General features: G+C 42.2%; 2 protein-coding genes across 4 annotated transcripts in view; both read right to left on the bottom strand.

The window, feature by feature from the left end:
* The window catches only part of emid1 (EMI domain containing 1), a 55,177-nt gene extending 36,920 nt beyond the window's left edge, over positions 1-18,257 (bottom strand). For 2 of the 3 annotated variants that reach the window (XM_034148546.1, XM_034148545.1), the window contains exons 1-3: positions 17,650-18,225; positions 10,416-10,529; positions 9,084-9,187 (exon numbers count right to left, since the gene is read on the bottom strand). In XM_034148546.1, the coding sequence (XP_034004437.1) occupies positions 9,084-9,187; positions 10,416-10,529; positions 17,650-17,789 (358 nt within the window). In that variant the 5' untranslated portion in view covers positions 17,790-18,225. Of the gene's footprint in view, positions 1-9,083; positions 9,188-10,415; positions 10,530-17,649 lie in introns of all 3 variants that reach the window. The other variant, XM_034148544.1, reaches the window with a different exon arrangement.
* A 2,953-nt stretch (positions 18,258-21,210) lies between these two features.
* Positions 21,211-21,672, bottom strand: part of dnah10 (dynein axonemal heavy chain 10) — a 39,914-nt gene continuing 39,452 nt past the window's right edge. Inside the window, exon 78 of the mRNA XM_034148608.1 lies at positions 21,211-21,668. Within this exon, the coding sequence (XP_034004499.1) occupies positions 21,522-21,668 (147 nt within the window). The 3' untranslated portion in view covers positions 21,211-21,521. The remainder of the gene's footprint in view (positions 21,669-21,672) is intronic.

Raw genomic sequence — 21,672 nt, 5'->3', positions numbered from 1 at the left:
TAAATAATCTACCAATAATCGTATTAATCTGTTTAACCTTTCAGTCAATAACTGGTCCAACACTTTCCTTAGAATTCTCTAAACCCCAAGCTGATGTCTATTCGAAATACCGAAAAAACCAATATCATTTATTTCAATCACATAACACGATGATAAGCAGAACACTCTCAAAGAAGAGAAACTGGAGCTGGAGATTGTATTGAATAATGTTTTTCATTAAAAAAAATCCCAGATGTACAAATGAGATTGCCAATAGTAAATACGACATATGAAAGATGAGAAGGTTTTAATAATCTACGTCTTTTCAGTAACACACACACCAAGCAAAGTCATTTCTACTGCAAACCGTCTGCCTTCTATGACCTTAACTCACTAACCCAGTAAATGAAAGAATGGGAACACATTTACAACGGATAATATATTTAAAGCACTGTATGATCTGATAATGTACAATCCGTCTGGTGTAGCCAAATCATAAATTAAATCCTAAACTGGAAACACCTACAGCAACACTGCTGCACTAGAAACACATCAATCCACATTAACACAGACAGTGTTACAACCGTTACATAACAGTAAAGAAATATATCCTTAAAAAGGTGAGATTTAGAAAGACAACATGGAGGGCAACCAGCCGAAACGGAAAAGGCAATTACACCATCCTCCGTCAACACATAGGCAATGATAGCAGCAGGAAAAGCAGGTAGCTCTGAATCTGGCCCAGCAGCAGTGATTACCTGCCCTGTCTGTCCACCATGACACACACACCTGATATCCAGTGTGTGTGTCAGTTGGTGCAGAAACAGGAGGATGTCAGTGTGCAGTGTGAAGTTTGTTAACTATAAGTCAGCAAGTTCAGCAAGTTCAGCTCCCTGTTTTGTACAAGTTTTTGTGAGTAATTCGTGGTGTAAAAATGTACATTGAATATATTTTCAGCCTGCACACACAGACCTGTGTGTCTGTGCTTGTGTGAGCAGGTGTCTTTAAACAAGTCTGCGTGTGTGCAAGTGTTTGTTTGCTGCCAGGCTCTGACTGTGAGCACAGTATGAATGAGTGAGACGGCAATAAACACCTGAGGAGGCAGGAGCACACAGACACCCTCTCTGGACTGTATTTATGATCCTGATTGAGGCGGGAGGGGGGGGGAGGGGGGGAACACCGCTCAGCTCTGGACGTGGCGAGAGTCCAACCAAAACAACGGGGCTGTTAAAGCCCCTCTGGATGAATCCCAGGGGGCAGCGGAGCGGAGGGAATGCAGGCCTGGGTTTAGAGGTTCAGGGGTACGTCCTGTTGTTAATGAGCTCACCCCCGGGGCGCCTCTGGCTCCCGGGCCCCCCGACCCACCAGCGCACGGCCACCACCTCCGCCTGCACTGGTCCTGGACCACTGAAGCAAACCACACTTCCTGAACAATGTGAACATCACTCCGTGCCCCTGAGATGATCCCAACAAGATGTGTGTTGAAGAAGTAAAGTAAAAGACGGTGAAAGGAAGTGCCGTCTGTGCAGCGCCGTAGAGGGAACATGCCTGAATGTGTGTCTAGACACATAAGAGTGTGGACACTGAAGAAAAAGGCCTGAGACCATGCAGCAAAGGAGATACAAGCACTTTCCTAAATGATGCATGTCTTATGCTCTATTAGAGCAGGGTGAACAGCACTTTCTGTGAATCACTGCGGCACTGGAGACAGATTTAAGTTTAAACATATGCAGTAAGTACGTTTATTTTACACAATTTGAAACACAAAAGGGTAGGGCTTTAGAAAATACATTAAAATCACTTAACAAAAAAATACCACGAGACCTTAAGCCTCATATCTTGTTTAAAAGCTCAGGATGTGAAAAGTGGATAATGGGGAATGCTTTAAGGTTGAGTTGATTGTTTTACACCAGTTTTGATCTTCCAGGGATACACTTGTATTCGCCTAAAGCCTTTCCAATGCCCGATATTTGGCTCCTGTGGATATTAGTTTCCTATTGTGTTTTCTGTGTATAACCATGTATGTTTATTTGTGCTTCTGCTGTCAGGACATAATCTCAATAATCTCGACACAGAGAGTGCATTCATTTATAAAGTACATTCAGACTCACTTCTGGTTGCCTCAAAGTTTGAATTTAAAGGTCCAATAGTTTGCCCTGAAACTAGAGTAAGGTATTTCTCACAGCTCTCTAATAATACGGCTTACTGTAAAGCCCCATTTTGTCAGCCTCGTATGGCTTCAGCTTTATTAATCAGACATTTGATCTCTTGGGGTCGAGTTGTATTATCCTCTACAGTTTCCTCTTCTAGCTAATCCAGTGAGGTCATTTTTCCTTGGTCAAGAGGATTGGCTCCTCGAGGAGAAAGCCTGCTTCTCTGTCAGGTTTTTAGCTCTAAAGCCAACCAGGAATGTCTCCAATTAGGCCGACTGCTGGTGCAGTTCATCCAAACCTCCTCTCCGATCTCGTCTTCAGTCCAGAACTAATCACAACCATCATCACCACTCCCCTCGTTCCCGCTGAGGAGCACCGTAGCCACTGCATGAGCAAATGGAAATATATGCAAAGACTCAAAATAGAGTCAGACGGGGGCAACGACTTTTCAATTCTACACGTTTCCCAGCGTTGAGTGGCCGGTAAACTGAGACTAAGTTTGGGAGGTCTGTGACACGAGAGGCCGTAAATGATGTCACTGCGACACACCACAACAACATATATGTGATGTGGTGGTCTGTTTGTGATTTAGTAAACATGGGAGTGGAGGAGGTTTGAAGGTCGGCTTCATAAATTCCCCTCCCACTGAACCACAACACTCGAGTCTCTCTTATGTGGTGTTGTATGTTTATGAACTCATAACAATGACAAATGAGCAGCTAAATCAGCAGGACTACTGCAAGGGTAACAACCCACAGACTCACAGTGTGAGATAAACATATTGCATGAGAAAGCAACTGTTTTTAAATGTACTTTTATGTTTCTGTGGTCCAGAATGCGTAGACAGCAGTAATAAAAAGCATAACTGGAGACTTACTTGAGAGGTAGCAAGAGACATGAAAGAGGGTATTTAAAGTCCATCTGTAACATTTGATGAACTCATTACACACATGTGAACATCTGCTGTCTTTGTGCAATATGAAACTAAAACTACTAAAAGTTTGGTCACACAAAAGAAGCAATTTGAATACGTGGTGTATTCAAATTGCAAATTGCTTCTTTGAGCATTTTCTCTTAGATAGTGTTATGGTTTTGCCAAGAAAATGGTCTATATAATTTTGAAGTTGCACCCCTATGTTTATGAAAAAGTCAACGGAAGAGTACTAAAAATGCACCATACAGCGTGAGGAAGTCAAATGAAGATGGAAAGCGCAGATCGAGAAAGAATGGAGTGGATCATTTGGACACATTTGTTCAAAGATGGTGATTTTTAAGTTAGGGTTTTGTGATTTAGGGAGGTGTGTGGCGCAGTGGATAGAGCCTTGGTGTTGGGATCAGAGGGTTCAAACCCCACTGCAGTCAGCATGTCCTTGTGTCCCTGGGCAAGACACTTCACCCCAAATTGCTCCTGTGGGGATTGTCCACAGTATTGAGTATGTAAGTCGCTTTGGATAAAAGCGTCTAACAAGTAACATGTAATGTGATTACATTTATCTTTGCAGGCTACTATTGGGTCCATCGAACTCATCTCAGCTGTATGTAAGCAACAGGACCAAGTGCGTACACACAACATCAAATGTCTCCTTGTCTCTGTCTGACGGACAAACTTCATCACTTTGTCAGAGCCCACATAAAGACATCAGCCGTGTTATTGCGTACCACTCTACAGTACACCTGCAAGATGAAGAATAGTGATATGCTGAAAGGCAGAGAGCAGACAGGGTTAATGCAGCTCTAATGGCATCCGTAAGTGGATCAGAGACAAGAACAAGGTAGAGCCCACACCTCTAGACGTGCGCAGACTTAAAAAGGGTAGGATTTTAAAGTTGTTTTTTTTCAAATATACTGTATGAATGGTCTCTTAGCAGTTCATTTGGCTTTATCTTGACCAGGAAGAGAGCATTTTGACTTCTCTCTCTGCTTCCGACTGCGTGATCCGTCATGCTGTAAAGAGCATCTCTGTTTGTGTCACTCCGGTAGCTCACCAGACCACTTAGACTTCAGGGTAAGGGGGGGAAATGCCTCAACTTTATTGGGGACAGAAGAATACTCCAGCTGCCATGGCGTGTGCGTGTGCATGTCTATTTTCATCCCTAAAAGTTTTTGTTTTTTTTCACTGCTGACTCGGCCCACTTTATGTCTTTCAGACTGGAGGAAAAACAGTTTTCAATGCACTCCTGGGGAAAGTCTAGGGGAATAATAAATAAATCAGTAAGCAGAAGAAGCATTTCCAGTCCAGACCCTGATACAACTTAACTCTTCAAAGGTTGCATCTAAAAAAAAAAATCCTCTGCCATAAGTTATCTATTTTCCATGTATAGACAGGATATCAAATACATACAATGTATACCATAATAAATCAAATGAATGTATCTGGTCAGGAAGTTTTATTCTACCATAATTATGCCTGTCTTTTGCATTTGGCCCGACTTCATTGGTCAAACATAAACCTTAAAAGCATAGGGAGTAATAATTATAATTCCTATATCCCTATCATTATTATTCCACAAGCGGCTCTGTCTGCGGTTTGTATGGTACACTTCAAAATGTTATTATCATAATTATTAATATGCAATTCAAACATGTTTCACAAACCTAATAGACATACCAGCACACACATGCATAAGAAGACAAATGTATGGTGGGAAAGACAGACAGGAGGAGAGGAGAAAACAGGCCTCTGCTGTTTGGTTTGTTTTACGTTGGCTGTTCTGTGTCTTCAGTGTTGTTGTTTGTTAATTAATGACTATAATCACAGTTCCCCTGGGCTGAAAGAGTTGGACTCTCCCATGTCTAATCTCATCTGGGGCCCTCAGCCCTGTTTGTTGAACTTCAGCTGCTTTCAATTTAGACTGTTCACTTGTGCTGCGCTGCCCATTTACATAACCATGATCATCAGCTGCTGTGGCCTCTTCTGCTACAGCCTGCCTGCTGAATGTACGCCATTTATGTTTCATTGTGGATTTCTTGTAATAAGGGGCTTAAATAATCAGCTGATATCTTTCATCAAATGTGTTTTTTGTGAATTAATTTCAGTAACATCAGTTTGTGTGTCTCTGTAGTTGGTGTTAAACTGAGGAATTCTTTACCAAATGATTTAAAGGGCTGTATGAACATCTTTAGGTTCAAGAAAATGTATAAGGAAAGAATATTAAGACAGTATGAAGATGTTAGGTAACATGTTTCGCTGATAGTAGATTGTTGTGTTGACTTTTGATTGGGTTTCATGTTACTGTAAGTATTTGTAAGCAGCTGTGATTGACAGACCATCCATTTTTTTTAGTAAGGGACAGGTTAAATAAGACTTTCTTCTCCCTGCTCCTTTCCATCATAGGCTGTAAACTGCTTAAAATGTACATGTTTTGTTTTATAACACTTGAATGGAATAAACTCATAAATCAATAAATATTGAACACCTGCTAAAGCAAACACAGGGGAATCCAGGAATGTGACAGAGAGAGAAGGCTAAATGAAAAGGTGCCTCCTTGTTTTGCTTCACTGTGTGGTCTGAGAGGAGTGGGAGTGGGGGTCACCTGCTCTCGTTCAGCTCGCTCCCACTCTGACCTCGGGCTGGGGTCGCCCCACTCACAGCTACTAAAGCCTGCTGCCATTAAAGCAGCTAATCACGCCAAACAGCTGCATCCCTCACTGTACAAATCCTCCACACCTCGCTCTCCCACCCACACATTCGCTCTGGCAGTCAGACAGACGCATATACCGTCGTCCACGCACTACCACTCTTCCTTTTGCTAATGGCAAGCTGCAGCCGGCTGATGTTTAAAGCGCGGGGTTTAGCGTGCAGGCCTGTGATAAGCCGCGCTGAGCTGTGAAAACACAGATTACATTTCTACGGCTTATTACAGACAGCGCGCCTCCCAGCCATACCGTAATTGCGACCCAAAAAACCGCAGCCTCCGCTTGGCTGTAAGATACGGCTTGATGGGGACCCCCCCCCTCCCCCCCGCGGCAGAGCTTTGACAGCCATGCTAATTCAAGTCTACGTTCCCCCCATATGTTTTCCTGCATGCCGGCCCCCTCCTGTGATAAGCTGCTGCCATATTTCTTTTAAGTTTTGTTCTGTCATAAATCAACGCGCGGATATCAACTGTTGTCTCTATCAAAAAGGAAGAGGGCAAAAGTCCAGAATACCTATCAATTTCACAGTTTTCCACGACTGCTTAGCGTGCAATCATCTTTCACTGCTGCACTGTATGTTTTAGCAATCTGTATCAGAGCCTTTGAGAGACAGCTCTAATTGAATAATGATGCTTTGTGGGTAACATTTGATATTCTGATATCACGAAATTGCTGCTAAATGAGGTGTAATTTAGATATTTGGGTTTGATGAAGCACGAGTTGGGATATCCCATTTGAAAACAAGCATCTACTTACTTGGAATGCCAAAGCCAACCAGGCATACATTAAAATCCCTGCTCCTGGCAAGCTATGAAAGTGCCTCCATCTGCAAATACTTAACTTTTTTTTTCCTTCTCAGGCTCAATCAAAGATAAAGACCATTGTGTTCCAGATCCACAAGTAAGACAATATCTCCCCAAACTCATAGAAAACAATTAGGACCTAGTAATTACAGCATTGGCCTGGAATTCAAGCCAAGTCCTAAGGTTGGGGTGAGTAAATAAGAAATGGAGAGCGCATGTGAAAGGTGCCTCCCTGATGATGCAGTGTTATCTTACTCCGCTCGGACTCTGACGGAGTGAGTTTGTTTATCAGCCTGAGTGTGATGTAATGTTTTGCTTTTGGAGCCTTTAGTATGAGCGTGATAGGTCAAAAAGCCTCACAGTCCTCTGTATGACAGCATGGCGTGATTTCTTCCCATAGAGTTCTTTTATTTATCTCTTCAGCCTGCCTCTTTGGAAACACATAAAAAACGATAACTTAAACAAAGACACGTTATCTTTACTTCAGACTGGACTTACATAATGTTGACCTATCGGCTGGCAGGTGGAAGGGTGAGAACAGAGGGACACAAGAGAAAACAACTCTCTCATCTCAATTGAAAATATGGCCATATCATTGGCTTAAACGCATGTATTTCCCCCTCTCGCACCGTAGAGCAGCCCCAGAGTCCTGCCGGCATGGACATTGTTGATATCTGCTGTAATGCAGAAGGGCCTTGGGAGTCAGACGTGGCCAGGGGCTTTTGGGTTGGCCTATTGAGAGACGGTTGGAATTAAAAGCACGGCATCGCGAGTAAATGAGCGGATCGTACACATTTTCCACAGTCTGTGAAAAACAGACAATCAGAAGGAAAGGGATGATGGGAGCACAGCTATACAAACAACACTGGCAATCCAAATGATCTTTAAAGATATATGTATCCGGTGTTCGTTATTTATGGGATTTATGAGATCAAAAGCACTTTGTTTTGAATGTCTGGCCTAGACATTAGATTTCCAAAAGGAAGTCTAATGATCTTTTTGCACAGCTTCTTTTTGTACTGAGCCTTTTTAATTCAGCCTCAATCAAGGTCAAACAAGTTCTCAAAGCCGTCTTGAAATACACAAAGAAATGCGTAGAGATTTGCAGAGGCAGCCGTAAACAGGTATTAAGAGCCTGGATTTGAAACTTGCCCTCACTGAACTACGAGTGCAGCTTTAACTTCACTTGGCAATACTATGGCAACAGATTTAAGCTCAATCCGTTCTCAAGTTTTGCCCGTGTGGCAAGCTATTATTTCTCCTTAAAGCGGCAAATGAGGCAGACAGCAGTGGAGTATCAGGTTCTGCGCTGGCAAGAGGTTCTGCTCACGCGGCAGGAGCAGAACAAAGCGCCCATGGCCCTGGTGAGCATCCACGGTGCCGGAGAGTAAAGGCCCCGTGAATGGGACCTGTCACTTCCACTCAGCGCTGCCTGTGATCTGAGCCACCCGGAACGACGCTCAGATAAGTGGCTAATCCCAGCACCCCCGCTGGCTCGACAGCCCCCTACCGCCATGACAACCGGAGGGGAATCTCCTGTAGCAACAACTTAATTGGATAATTTCCTCCCTGTTTGACTGTGTGTTCCTCTGCTTTTGTTAAGTAAAGTCTGGGCTGTCTGACTCTCAGTGTGTTCTTTGACTTTGAAAGTGGGAGAGATCTAAAACAAGCAGGACATTCAGCCAGTTCTGAAGTGCAGGGCTGAGAGTTGCTCTTACAGTAGTTACAACCTGGGAGTGGTGGCGTAAAAGAAGAAAAAACAGCCCCCGCCTTCAGCACCACAGAAAAGCGACCACTCTAACCACTGTAAACATTTATTGTCCTTTGTGAGGCAAAGACTGACGATTTATGTTACATCCAGTCACAACCTGGGTCCCTCCACCCTACTCCCCAGACTGCAGCGACACGGGGGCCAGTGCCAGGGGAAGGCACTCTACACTGGTGTGTGTGTGTGTGTGTGTGTGTGTGTGTGTGTGTGTGTGTGTGTGTGTGTGTGTGTGTGTGTGTGTGTGTGTGTGTGTGTGTGTGTGTGTGTGTGTGTGTGTGTGTGTGTGTGTGTGTGTGTGGCAGGCAGCTACTGTAGTTGAAAAATGAAAACAGCAGTGCTAGATTGGCACTTTAAGAGCATGACGACTTGGTTCCAGCTGGACCTTAAAACTCAAAACCACACACACACAAAGTCCACCTCGAAGAACAATGAACACATTTAAACTGATTAATAAAGTGGAGGCCTCACCCTGGAGCACCTAAAGGATCTTATTTCTTATTTAGATGACAGAAGTTGCATTATGTAAGCCTAATGGAAATCACTGCTATAAGGCAGCAATGCACAAGAGAAGGATGCACATGGTGAAATATGGGTAAGCTTGAAGAGATGAAGAATGATAGTAAGAGGAAACACAGACGCAATAATAATGTGATGTTGGCCCACTCCCAAGGGCCCCGACTGCTGTTCATTATTTTCTGCTGCTGTTTAAATAACGTGTGCACGAGTCCTTCTGTCTCCACTTACCTTCTACACAGGCGGCGCCGCTGAATCCTGGACAGCATTTCCACTCCAGAGAGGTCACAGTGCGATACACCACTTTATAGGAAGGTCTGACCACGGTCCTGTAGCTGAAATACACACACGAAATAAAAAGCAATCACACACAAACACAGGTTACAGTAGTTGTCTGTGTGTAAACTCGGGTGTGTGATCTGGTAACTTTGTGTTCAAATAAAAATGTATGTTTTTTTCATGTATAACTGGTGCACTTTAGTCTTTTAGACTTTAGTATCTCCATATCGCTACATTTTTGATTTCCTATATTTCCCATAATGCCTTTGTTCTACCCTGAGGAACAGGTGTACCACATTGTAACATGGTGTACCCAGAATATAACATGTGGTGCAGCTGCGTTGCATTCTGATCTATTGTTGAGACATTGGCATTTCTAACAATAGATTTCCTCCTGAGTGACATATGAATCACTCACTGTCAGAAGAGTGTGAAGAAAACCAGCAGTTTTTTTTTTTATCGTAGAGCTCAAACATTATTACCCCATCACAACAATAACATATCCTAAACAAGCTAGTTTTGCTGTGTGTCATTTTTTAAAGTGGTTCAGAAGAGAAACAACTGTAAAACCATGATCTTTAAAAATAAATACTCAAAAGTATTTCATTTAAATAATGACTGTTAGTCACTATCTACTACTGTTTGTACCACTCTAAGAGCAAATAACAGACATTAAATTGAGCTTATATCCCACTAATACATTTGTTGCAATATTCACATATTACTAATACTAGGAATATTAGGAGTATGAGGTTTTTGTGATGTTATTTCTGGATAAAATGCTGTATTAAATTACTGCTAACCCTAGCCTAACCCTAACCCTAACTGCAAACCAATCTCCTGCTGCTGCAGCTTCACATTAAAAAGCTTTGACCTGGCAAAACACAAGTTCACTTTTGTTATAGAGTATGAACAAGAAATGCGATGCGTTAAGCAAGACAATAGTCGATTACAGCATCTCTTGACAGCAGATTAGTTTGAAATATTACAGGAAGTAGTTGAACGTGAAGGTACAAAATCCTTATATCTCCGACCTAGCAAATCTGCGCAAAGGGTTTTCCAACTTGCTGCCTAAGTATGGGCTAAAAAACACAACTTGAACAAGAAGCTCAAATAAGCTTCTGGGTTTCACAGACGAAATATAACATGATCTTCAAAAACAAAAACGTTTTTCTGCTTCTGAACTCCTCAATAGTTAAAATCTTAACAATGTCCAAACTGCACTTCCCCATGAGTTGTTCTAAGCATTGTAAAGTGAGTTCTTCTTTAGGGCAGTCTTCTCACCTTCCTCCTGTACATCCCTGCGGCCAGCGGCACGTCTGGTACACCCGCTGCAGCACGGTCCCATTCTGCACCTGGCAGGTCACTGTCTTAGTGACCGTGTGAGGACACCAGTTCCTGAAGGGAGGACAAGAAAGAGTGAATGACATCATCAAACAGCTGTTATTGTAAGAAAAACTCAAGAAAGAATGGTTTATATAGTAAAAACACCTTCAAACAAGTGCGCACACACTATAGCATGCTCACAAAAGACAATAAGCCATGCCGGCACATTCAGTATATTGTCTTTCCCGAGGGATGAGATTCGCTCCTCTCTTACCCCACACAGTAACAACATTTGCAGGAGTGCATATTTACTCTTTTAATGTCTCTCTCCTATCAATGACATCCGTTTGCATTATGCTCTCAGAGGAGGTAAAGTAGGATGAAATAACGAGCAAGACGAGGTCCCATACGGAGATTAAAGTCTTTCACACAGGTTCATTCTTGGCCATAAATCCGCTCCGTTTAAAAAGAGTCTTTGGAAAACCGTGTATCAGGATTCACTCCGGCTCTTAAGAAACCCGGGTATTAGGCGGTACAAAGATGATATCAAGGTCAGAAGATAAGATCTGATATTGAGGAGGATTTGATTACGTAGAGCAGGCTGAGTCAAGTGCACCTCCAAGTTATTTCATAGGCTTCCAGGAGAAAAATGATATGCTTTCGAACATTAAAGCACTCAATGCCATCGTTAGACTAGAAGAGCCAAATCATGTTTTTATAATTAACGTTGATTTATTTGAGAGCTAACCGGTTTGGTTTATTCCTCACAGAAACCTCCCTGTAAGAGGAGCAGATCTTTGTTCCTGCGGTCCATCGAGAGAAGTTTATCTTGAGAGGCCAGTTTCATCCCCCTACTTATCATTTCAACAAAACACCAAAGGGGATTTCTCTGCTTAATGTATGGAAAACACACTGAGGCTGTTTGATATGTTACTATTATTTAATTAACAAATACCCAGATTACCTTCACATGGCTACAGCTGGAGGAGAAACGAGGACAACAACTATTATAGCCTGTGTTTACACAATCAATAGATGTGTATAAAGGGGGCTCTATGTAGAAACCACAAAGGAGACTGTGTGGCTCTCGGCACAAAACTACACTTTGTGTGTTCTGCTGCCAACATGTTTGCAAGTGTGGGAGTGTGTTCCCACCAAAGTCTGTTTGTCAATATGTGAGACCATATGTTTGTGTGTGTGAGGGACGGTTTACACTAAAGGAAACTGCCGAGGGCGGAGGATGCGAAGCAGCCCTGAACCAGCTCCCATTAACAATCCCCACATGTTGTGGTGGCCGCACACACAGACCTGAGCCCACGAGCAGGAGCACCTCTGAGAAATGTCTGAACACTGCTGCAGGTATTTCCTTTGATGAGACCCTCTGCTTTAGTTCTGTCTGGAGTTTTGATTAAACTTCAGGTTTCTCCGTACATGTAATAATCGTTTGGCCTTGAGAATAATGCCAATTTGAAAAAAAGTTCACCAGATCAACTTATTTGTTTTAAATGTTATATGGACTTTTAAAAGCAAAGATAGTAAGAAACAGTGTTGAGTAAATCTTAAGCTTCTCTCGTAAAGACGGTAGGGAATAATCTACTATAAGTTATTTAAATACAGCCTCATCTTCAATGTATTTTACTAAGTGTATCCGTCAGTCTTAAGAATACAAAAATGAAAACGGATCTGTATGATTACCCTATGATTGCTTTCCTGTGTCCAGAAAAAGTTGTTATAATCATCGGTGAAAAATGTCAGACATTGAAGGAGCTGTGGTCAGGTAGAGCAGGGAGTAACGGGAGGGGGGGGGGGGTAAGCCCAACCCCTCCCCACAATTTATCCTCCAGGACAGATAAACATCTGAGTTTCCCAGGCTGGGAAGAGGCTTCACCTGGGAACAGCTAATATTGTCACCAGGGGGTACGAGGAGGGAAGTGGGGGGGGGGGGGGGGGGGTTTATAGTCTCCCCTTTCTCTTTGGATTGCATTTATGCAATTACTAGAGAGGAAATGCCAACAGCTGCTACTTTAGTGGATGAAATAACAAAAGAAGTTGGCAAAACAGAGTTAACAATCTCCCAAGTGGCTTGAAAACGAATACCTGCATTTCCTACATAACTGATTTACACAATATATAATGAGTGCAAGGCAGCGGAGAGGATGGAGATGCCTAAAGATAACTGTATTAGCTGGATACAGGTAACATCATTATCTCTGTGATGTCAAAGAGTACATATTTAAATGTGTTACAGTACATGCCCTACAGCAAATCCCTCTTTTTGTTTCATTACATTTTGTCTGGCTTTGTTCATACACAGGTGCTTGATGTCTTTCCCTCTTCAATGTTTCATAGTCAACACCTTCCTCTTAGTGGAGGTGTTCTTGTGTTATGAAGTGTGAAACCCACCAGCACCATGCTGTTTCACTGGCAAAAGCACCAAGCAGGCCCTCAGAGAGTATCAGGTCTCTAAGCACACATGGCAGACTCTGAACGCCGGGCCAAAGCTAAATAAATCATCAGAAACCTCTCACAGTCGCACACAGCCACAGCCAACCGTTATGAAAGAAATCCACAATCTTTAAGGGACGGAAAAATCACAGCTTCGTCCCATCTGTCCCCTGACATACAGACGCCAAGACAGTAGGAACATTTGAGGGGAATACAAATGTGCTGAACCCTAAGTAAATGTGAATGCTGACAGAAAAGCCACAAACTTATATCTACTAGAAAGTATAACGCTACATCTGAGTTGCCATCATTTGGCCTTGTAAGCAGTATGCATTGTCATTACTACTGAGGTTATGCACTTTCTGCAGCAATGTGGGGAGTTTATCCGTGTGAACTGAGAAGATTGTTGATGATGGAACGCTGTTCGTTGAAACATTTCCCAGTAACTCCCTTTTTCATTCAAGTACTGTGGGAGGAACAACACTCGGAGATATGTTTGAAATGCAGCAGGGATGGAAATCAAAAGGAATTTCTCTAGATTTCTGTCTGTGGGAAAAAAAAACCTTGAGGAGGACAAAGGACAAAAGACAGATGTGGCAAAAGGCCAGACAGAGGAGAGGAGAGGAGAAGAGGAGAGGAGAGGAGAGGGGAGGAGGAGAGAGGAGGAGAGGAGACAAAGGTTACTTTATCTAAAGGTCACGTAAGGATGCTTCCGATGGGAACAGGGAAATGAGAGGAAAGACAATTATCCTCTCCTTTAATTTGACATTTTATTAGCTGTCATTTGGCCTATAGTTGACTTTTTAGTCCTGCTTTATTTTTTATGTTGAGATGTTTATATTTTACGTTTGTTTATTTCCTACTCTTTTCATTTTCACATTATGTGCAATGCCTTGTTTTAACATGCTGCTGTGACGAAAGAAAATCCCAAATCTTATCTTATCTTATGAAGCCCTGTTGGTCTCAGGGGATACAGAGGAGGCATCAGATCAATGTGGTGCAACAACGAGAGAAATGGAGAGCACAAGAAAATCAATGAAGACAAAAGAGGGATAAGACATTCCTCAAGTCATAATCTGCAGCTTCTAAATGAAAAAACAGTAGCCAATGTGAGAACAAATAAATATGAAATGTAGTTAATAGAGGATATTAAGGCTGGTGTGTGATCAGTTTTAAAGCTGCCTTGTGTTTTCCATGTGCACGGGACAGTGAAGGGGATCAAAGCAGGTCAGAGACTCTCGCAGCCGCCTCAGAGGAACGAGGAAAACTCCCATTTGTCTTTGTCTGTTTCAGGTCTGCACACCTGCGAGCTCTAAGTGTGTCTCTGTGTGTAACGGGTGCGCACATCTTTAAGTGTTTCAGGCTGGAGGTACAAAGGGAATTCCTCTCAGCAAGGATTCACGTTTATCACACTATGACTTCATACAGCCTGATCATTAATGTACCCTCATGTGGAGCTGAGCTGAGACACATTATGGATGTTCACATGCACTCTACAATCTGTAATCGGGCACTGTTTTAGGGTTTACTGTTATTATCAGTACATGTGTGTAAGTTATGTTCCTGCTCAATCGATTCATGGTTTATGGTGGTGTCTTTTTGATGTCTTAAAACGTGTAAAACTTAAACTGACTAATTACCAATGTATATGTTATTTCATTTAATTATCCTTTGATTCACTGCATAGGAAGTAAGAAAATAGTGTGAAATTCCAGCAAAGGTCTCGTATACAACATAGAGAGTGGGTATTTATAACGAAACAGAACTGAGAAAAACAGCAAACCCTCACATTTGAGAAGTAGAGAGTAACTTTGCTTAGAAAGCGACCATTTATCAACCAATTGCTGCAGAGCCGCTAGTCTCCCTCCCTGAGAAGGACCTTGATTAATGTATCAGCCACCAGTGATTAAATTGAGTTTCTCAATTGGAAACGGCTTCCTAATACCCATGAAATATTGTTCCTAAGCTCATACATTATTTGAAGTTATTTAAAACCTAAAGCCATTCTGCTTTAAGCCACACAGGGCTCAGCCCACTGGAATCTCTGTCATCTTCATTCCCATGCTAAAGAAAAGGTGGCTATGGTTAAGATGGCTGAGGAATGAGGGCGGCCACGGGCTCAGACTGCCTGTCAGACCATGACAAGTCCTCCGAGGGAGGATAAAGAAATGGACCAGACAAGAAGTAAGAAAGCAGCTTCCTGCGTAACCCCTCAGTGTGCTGAGCTCATATAGACGTTAAGACTGACAAGGGTGAATGAACACTTTATCAGCTCCTCCACAGAGCGAATGTGAAATTACTCAAGAGTTGTTAATCCCCTTTGATTTAGATAATCACTGTGTGAGGACAGGGCTGCTGCGCGAGGACATCTTAGAGAAGGTTTTACTGTGACAGAATCCTAGTCTGCTGAAATATATATCTATTTCCTTTTGAAGTGCCTGAACCGAGGACTTGTTAAGTTTCTGTCATTCAATGTCAAGTTGCTAATGCCCATAAGAGCCTCTCGCTTTCTGATATCCCATTGCCACTGTTTGGCTTTGTTGACACAAACTGCAGCTTTCAAAGGGCAGGTGAGTCCTCCGATGTCACATAAACCCGCCGACCTCTCTGCATCCAAAGACTCACATCATCAACAGCTTCATCTCTGTCTATCCTGACATTCCTTTCACTTGCCCATTACAAACAGCAGCAGACCCACTGTAAACTCATCCCTCCCTCCCAGAACGGGCCCAGATGCGGTGGAGTCCCAGCTGCTTGTGTTTAGTAAACATGTCCACAAGCCGCCGGCAGTGAGTGACAGGGGATCTGAGCGGGGGGGCGATCCAGTGGAGCGAGGCTGGGGGGCGCTGAGAGCCACCTGAACACACCCACAGAGGGTCTGATCAGAGAGAGGAAGGGTTTCAGCCTCCAGACACAGCCCACACACACTCTCAACCTGACACGATAAATATTTGTAAAATGAGAAAAGTCCTCTCATCACTGCTGGTCTCCAGGCTTGGGGAGTAACTGATTAATTGCAATAGGATTACGTAATCAGGATTCAAAATAATAGTAACTGTATTCCCTTACAGTAACATTAAAATAAGACCTAATCAGATTACAGTTAGATTTCTAAAAATTGGGATTACTAGCAGGATACAATAATACTAAATAACAAAAAATAGCATATTTGTGTTTGTTGCAAAAGGAGCAGATTTCTTCTGTACTGTTCTGTAGGCGAATACTTTAAGAGTGAATACTCATACTTTTTTATACTAAATATCTTGGTTTCTTCTTTTCTGAGGTTACATTGTTCTGTTGTCTTACATAATAGGCTTCAGTAAAAACATCTTATTGATATTTCCTTTCTTTTTTATTTAGTTTCATTGCATTTGATATTAAGGTGATCCAAAAGTAACAGAAATTACTTTTATATTTCGATACTCAGATGAGGTTACTGATTACATTTATTTTACAGGTACCTAGTAATTGTAACGGATTACATTTTAAAGTAACTTTCCCATCCCTGTCTCTGAGCTGAGTTAAGGTCTGTGTTCAGTCTTACTCCTGGTCAGAAACACCCTAACTCAATCATTTCACCATCTCATCCCCCGTTTGTATTCAACAACCTTTTTTTAAACTATCAATGCTGTGCACTTTACTACAGGCATACAGATCCTCACTCCACTATTCACTGTCTATAAAACGTATTCAAGATGCATCCTGTCCTCACGGCTGGGATCAACATCAGAGCAGGTTTTTGCGAGGACAGATGTGAGGACTAAAGGTGATGCTTTGAAGAGAACCCTGACAGCTGAGAAGAAGCAGATGATGGAGTCATTGATGCTGAATCAGCAGACAACACAACACTGGAGAGACAACCACGTAAAGAGGGTGTGTAAATGGGGACAACAATAAGGACAGGAGGCAGCAGAGCAATGTGGGCCGCCGGCACAGGAAAAAGGAAACCAACTGTCAGGAAGACAAAGGGACCTGGGAGATGGATGGAGATGGGAGTAGCTCTGCACTCATTGACAAGAGGATACAAAAAGTGAGGTTTAAAAATAGGATGTAGAGGGAAGAAATGGTTATGTGTACATGTATCAACACAACTGAGGATTACCATAGGATCAAAAAAAGATATGCAAAAGAGATATCCCCGGGTGGAAATTGGATTTTCTTAACAGATGATCCATTTTAGAATACAATCAAAAATATGTAAATGAACATAGGGAAGTTAAAGTAAACATGCACATAGTACAAGAGTGTATAAATATGTTTACATTTGTAAATTAGGATTTGCTGAAAACCAGATTAGTGTTCAGTGGAATACAGTATATAGTAAAGTGTTTGCAGAAGTCGAAGTACTCAGTTCTTGTACTTAAGTTCAATTAGAAATACTAAAGTATAGGAATACTCTTCAAGTAAAAGTCCTGCAAAATGTTACTCAAGTAAAAGTACAAACGTATTGGCATCTAAAGGACTCATTATGCAGATTGGCCCATTTCACAATCATATATATAATTGATGCATTGATGTTTTTATCAAGCTGGTAAAGGTGGAACTCATTTTAATTACTTCATGTAGGCTACTTCAGGGTACCATGTAATTGTAATCCAGCAGTGGAAGTACAAAGTAACATAAAATGGAAATACTCAAGTACAAGTGCCTAACAATTGTACAGTACTTGAGTATATAGTTACTTAACACCACTGAGTGTATGTATTATAACAATATAAAGAGACAGTAAAGTGGATGCTCTCCTTACCTTTTCTGGTACACTGAGGAGGCTGAGTAGGTTTTGTACAGCCCGGTCTTCCAGGTCGCGTGCACAGACACAGAGCTCAGCGCGAGGACCAGCAGCGTCCAGAGCAAACTTTTACTACAAAGCGCGGACACGCTCTCCATTTCCGTGGCATCAAAGGTACAGCCAGAAAAGTTGAAATGAGCCCAGCTTCCCCCGGTAAGAAAACACACCGGTTAGTGGATCCAGCTCGGTGGCGGAAATGTGTCAAACAGCCCCGGGTTGGCTGGAGAAGACGAGCATCCTATTCACTAAAGTGGAAAAAATGCAGTTTACTAAAACACTGCCTGACTCTGGTTTCGCTGCAAAAAACCATAAGAAAGAAAATTACTGCCCCATAAATTCACGCTTCTCTTTAGGCACTACCTTTGACAGTGAGCCACATGTGAAAATAAACCTTAAATACTGTGTGTGTGGGTGTTACGTGTGTGTGTTGCTGTCTATCTGCTCTGCCTACCTCCGTGTGTCTGCGCATATCGAGCCGAGCCGAGCCTTCACTGCAGCGGGCATGAAACTACTTTTATAGTCTCCCCGGGTCGTTTAAAAGCGCAGCCTGCTTCTTTTTTTTTTACCCTGCCCCGTTTCAACCTCTCCCAGAGCTCAGCACAATGCGTGCTCAAGGGGACGGCGCATTACGCACTGTAGCCTATTCTGCTTTAAATTAATTATGGGCTGCTGCTGCTGCTCAGTCCGAGGCTCTCCTGAAATCACTGGAGCTGTGCCGGTGATGAGTAAGCGATTTTTTGGTGAACACACAACTGAATACAAAATAAATGATTACTTAGTTCTGGCTTATTGAAACACTATAGTTATATTTGAACGCCTATAAAGGTTCATCACAGTATTGTTCATGCTTCAACATCATGTAGGCTACTGTCCTTGTGTATGTATGTTGGAAGAAGTGCTCAGATCCTTTACCTAAGTAAAAGTCCTGATTTCAAATGTTGTCCCTAAGTAAAAGTACAAAAGTATTAGCATCAAAATGTAATTAAAGCACAAAAGTTCTTATTCTGCACAATGGCCATTTTAAGATGAATCAGTAGGCTACATAGCAGTTTTTGCTAAATGTACTTCAAGTTTTAAAAGTACTCGTTTCTCTAAATCTTTTCACAGTATTATATTATGCTGTTTTAAAACATGGAAGAGCATTTTAGTGTTGTAGTTCGTCAATGTGGTCCACATTTAGATACTTGAAATGATGTGTAGATGTAGTATGGTACTGCATTATACCCTATCAGCATATCAGGTATTTTATATGCACAAGTAAATGTTAAAAACTGTTAAATAATTGTAATGGAGTAAAAAGTACAATATCTGCACACGTGGTGGAGTAGACGTATAAAGAAGCAACAAATGGAAATACTCAAATTAAGTACAAATATGTCAAAAAATAACTTAAAGTGGACCTATTATGCTATATTGGAAAAATATATTGTAGGGCCATACCTAAACAAAACATGTCTGTGAAGTTTTTTGCTTAAAATACCAAACAGATCACCCATTGTAGCCATCCCTCATACTGCTCATACCCCTCTTTTGCAGCCCTGTTAGAGAAACGCGGATTTTGGGTCCTTAGCTTGAAAAAAAAGGAAAGAGGAGGCGGAGCTAATGCCTGATCAGAATTCTACCGGAGATAAAGTTAAATTCTGCTGTGATAAAACGCCATCCTGTTATAAACCACATCAAGGATTATTTCTGAAACAGTATGGAGCTCAAATGCTTTTTCTCTTGCGGGTAGAGTTCCTTTTTTTATTTCCTGCTTTTTAAACACATGAGCTCTACAGTACAGGTTAGCTCTGAGTGTTAGCGAGGCTTGCTAATGTAAACAAAGACGAGATTACGTCCAAAACACGTCAGGCATTGTTTCTGATAGCAATTTTCTGTAGCCTCTCTGTAAAAGCCATCATATAGACAGTGGCAGGAGAATAGTTGAGGTTACTGTAACCTCCACCAACCCAAACATGTGGGACATGTGGGACATAGGTTTTAAAACAGCCTGTAACCAAAACGCTGCGGCTCTGCTCCAAAGCAAACACCTGGCTGGCACTGCAACCAGAAACTGGGGCCCAAGATGTATATCTGCGGTTGGGGGTGACTACACCTCTCGGGCCCCATGGGCGGAGCTGCAAGTCCCGCCAGCTGCAAAAGATGCAGCAAAGAGTTTTGTCACTGGCTGTAGTTTAGATGATGTTCTCAGCTCGTGAGAGATGGTGTTAACACTTTGACACTCACAGAGAGTCAGTCAGACTGGCACTAATCACCCCCTATACTACAGTAAGAAGGTGGCAAACATCCATGCCCTCAAATGGGATTGAGTAAGCCCACCTGCTCTCAATAACATAAACGGAAACTGTTAGGGATTGGGGGGTAGGGGGAGGGCTGGAAAGTTATGTGTCAGAGTTTTTGTTTCAGGGCACCCACAGTATTTTATGAGGCCGCTTGGCTCAGGCAATAGTGCCAACAGGAACTGCAGCAGTTTAGGGTAAACGTAAATCCCTCCAGTCACGAGCAGCTGAAAATAATTTTGACCTCTGAGGAGAGGGACGGGGGCCATTTCCATTGAGAGGATTCCTTTCCCTTTATCCCGTATTATTGTTTCACTCCTGATTCCATAATTTCCTCAAAAAGAGCTGCATTATTGTCTGAGCACTCACTGATAATCTGCTTACTCATATGAAGTGTAGGTTCATTAAACAACATACCATTCTTTCCCTCTTTTCAACAGGGAAACACATTCCTCCCCTCCTGTGTTAGGTCATAAACATGTCCTAATCTTCACTCTTTATGATAGTCACACTAGTAAAGAGCTGAGAGTGGGCCTGTCTAACCTTTGCCCTCAGCCATTCAGAGCGGGGTCTTAAAGGCTACATAATACAGTAATGAGACGCAAGACAGTGACGTCATGAGGAAAGGCCTCTTATATAAAGAAACCTCATTGTTAACACACATTTTCATGTTGCTGATTTCAGCCTTATGGTGATTTCAGTCTATAGGACACAGTTGAGTCTGACCAGCATATCTATAATTAGAGCAGCACATACACAGCTCAGGCTACATGATCATAAATGTATGTTGCACACATTATAACTTTATAAAATCTGCCTTTCTGTGACCTCACTGCCACACTATCAGCCCGATCCTGCGGGGGCTGTCTGATTTTAAGAGTTAATTTCTCACCTGCTTTGGCATGCAGACCTCAGCAGCCTCGATTACTCAGTGCTGCACCAGATCTGTTTGCTAAATATACAGTAAAGCACACACTGCTACCTTTACTGCAGAGAACAGCTGAAAAGCTACTTGGGTAAAGTGGAAAACTTCAGCAGCCTTTGGTCAATGGTTAATTTTCCACTGTATGCAGCAGATTGTGTTCCCTTCACAATCTCAGCAGGGCATCCAGCATCTGCTCAGCTGTCCTTTTTAGGAATAGACAGATGTATTTGTTATTTCGTTCAAGAAAGTCAGATAGACATGATTTTAAATTATTTGCAAACATTTATTCATAAATACAAAGGTAAAAGACTAGTAGGCCTGAAAGATGAGCCACCATAGCCTGCTGGCACTTTAGCGCACTGTAGCAGCCAAAATAAATCCCTGTTGCTACTGCCCAGAGTGAAGAGCTCAGTACTGATGTGTGCTGCCATCTAGTGATACAAAAATGTAAAAATATGAGTCAAAATTGTAGTTTTCTTTTAAAACTCTTTTCTCATAACTGATTTGTTTTCCAATAAATCAAAGGTAAAGTGTGTTTTCTCTTAAAGAAAGCTGTTATTAATTATGAACAATCAGCATGTCTGAACAAACTGTGTGAAAGCTAAACAGCTCAGTGAAGCCCATCTTCAGTCAGAGTTGAGGCATAGACAGACGCCCCGGAGCACCCAGTGGGAGAGGTGCATGGTGGTGAACAGGTCTGCCTCAAACACCAACCCCACACTCATTGCATTCCTGCGCAGAGAAGTGGTGTACACTGGTGTGCGTAATGTATTCTGT

The sequence above is a fragment of the Trematomus bernacchii genome, unplaced genomic scaffold (assembly GCF_902827165.1).
Source record: "Trematomus bernacchii unplaced genomic scaffold, fTreBer1.1, whole genome shotgun sequence".
In the NCBI taxonomy this organism is placed as follows: domain Eukaryota; kingdom Metazoa; phylum Chordata; class Actinopteri; order Perciformes; family Nototheniidae; genus Trematomus; species Trematomus bernacchii.
Note: the sequence above shows the minus strand (reverse complement) of the source record. Positions and strands in the feature narration are given on the sequence as shown.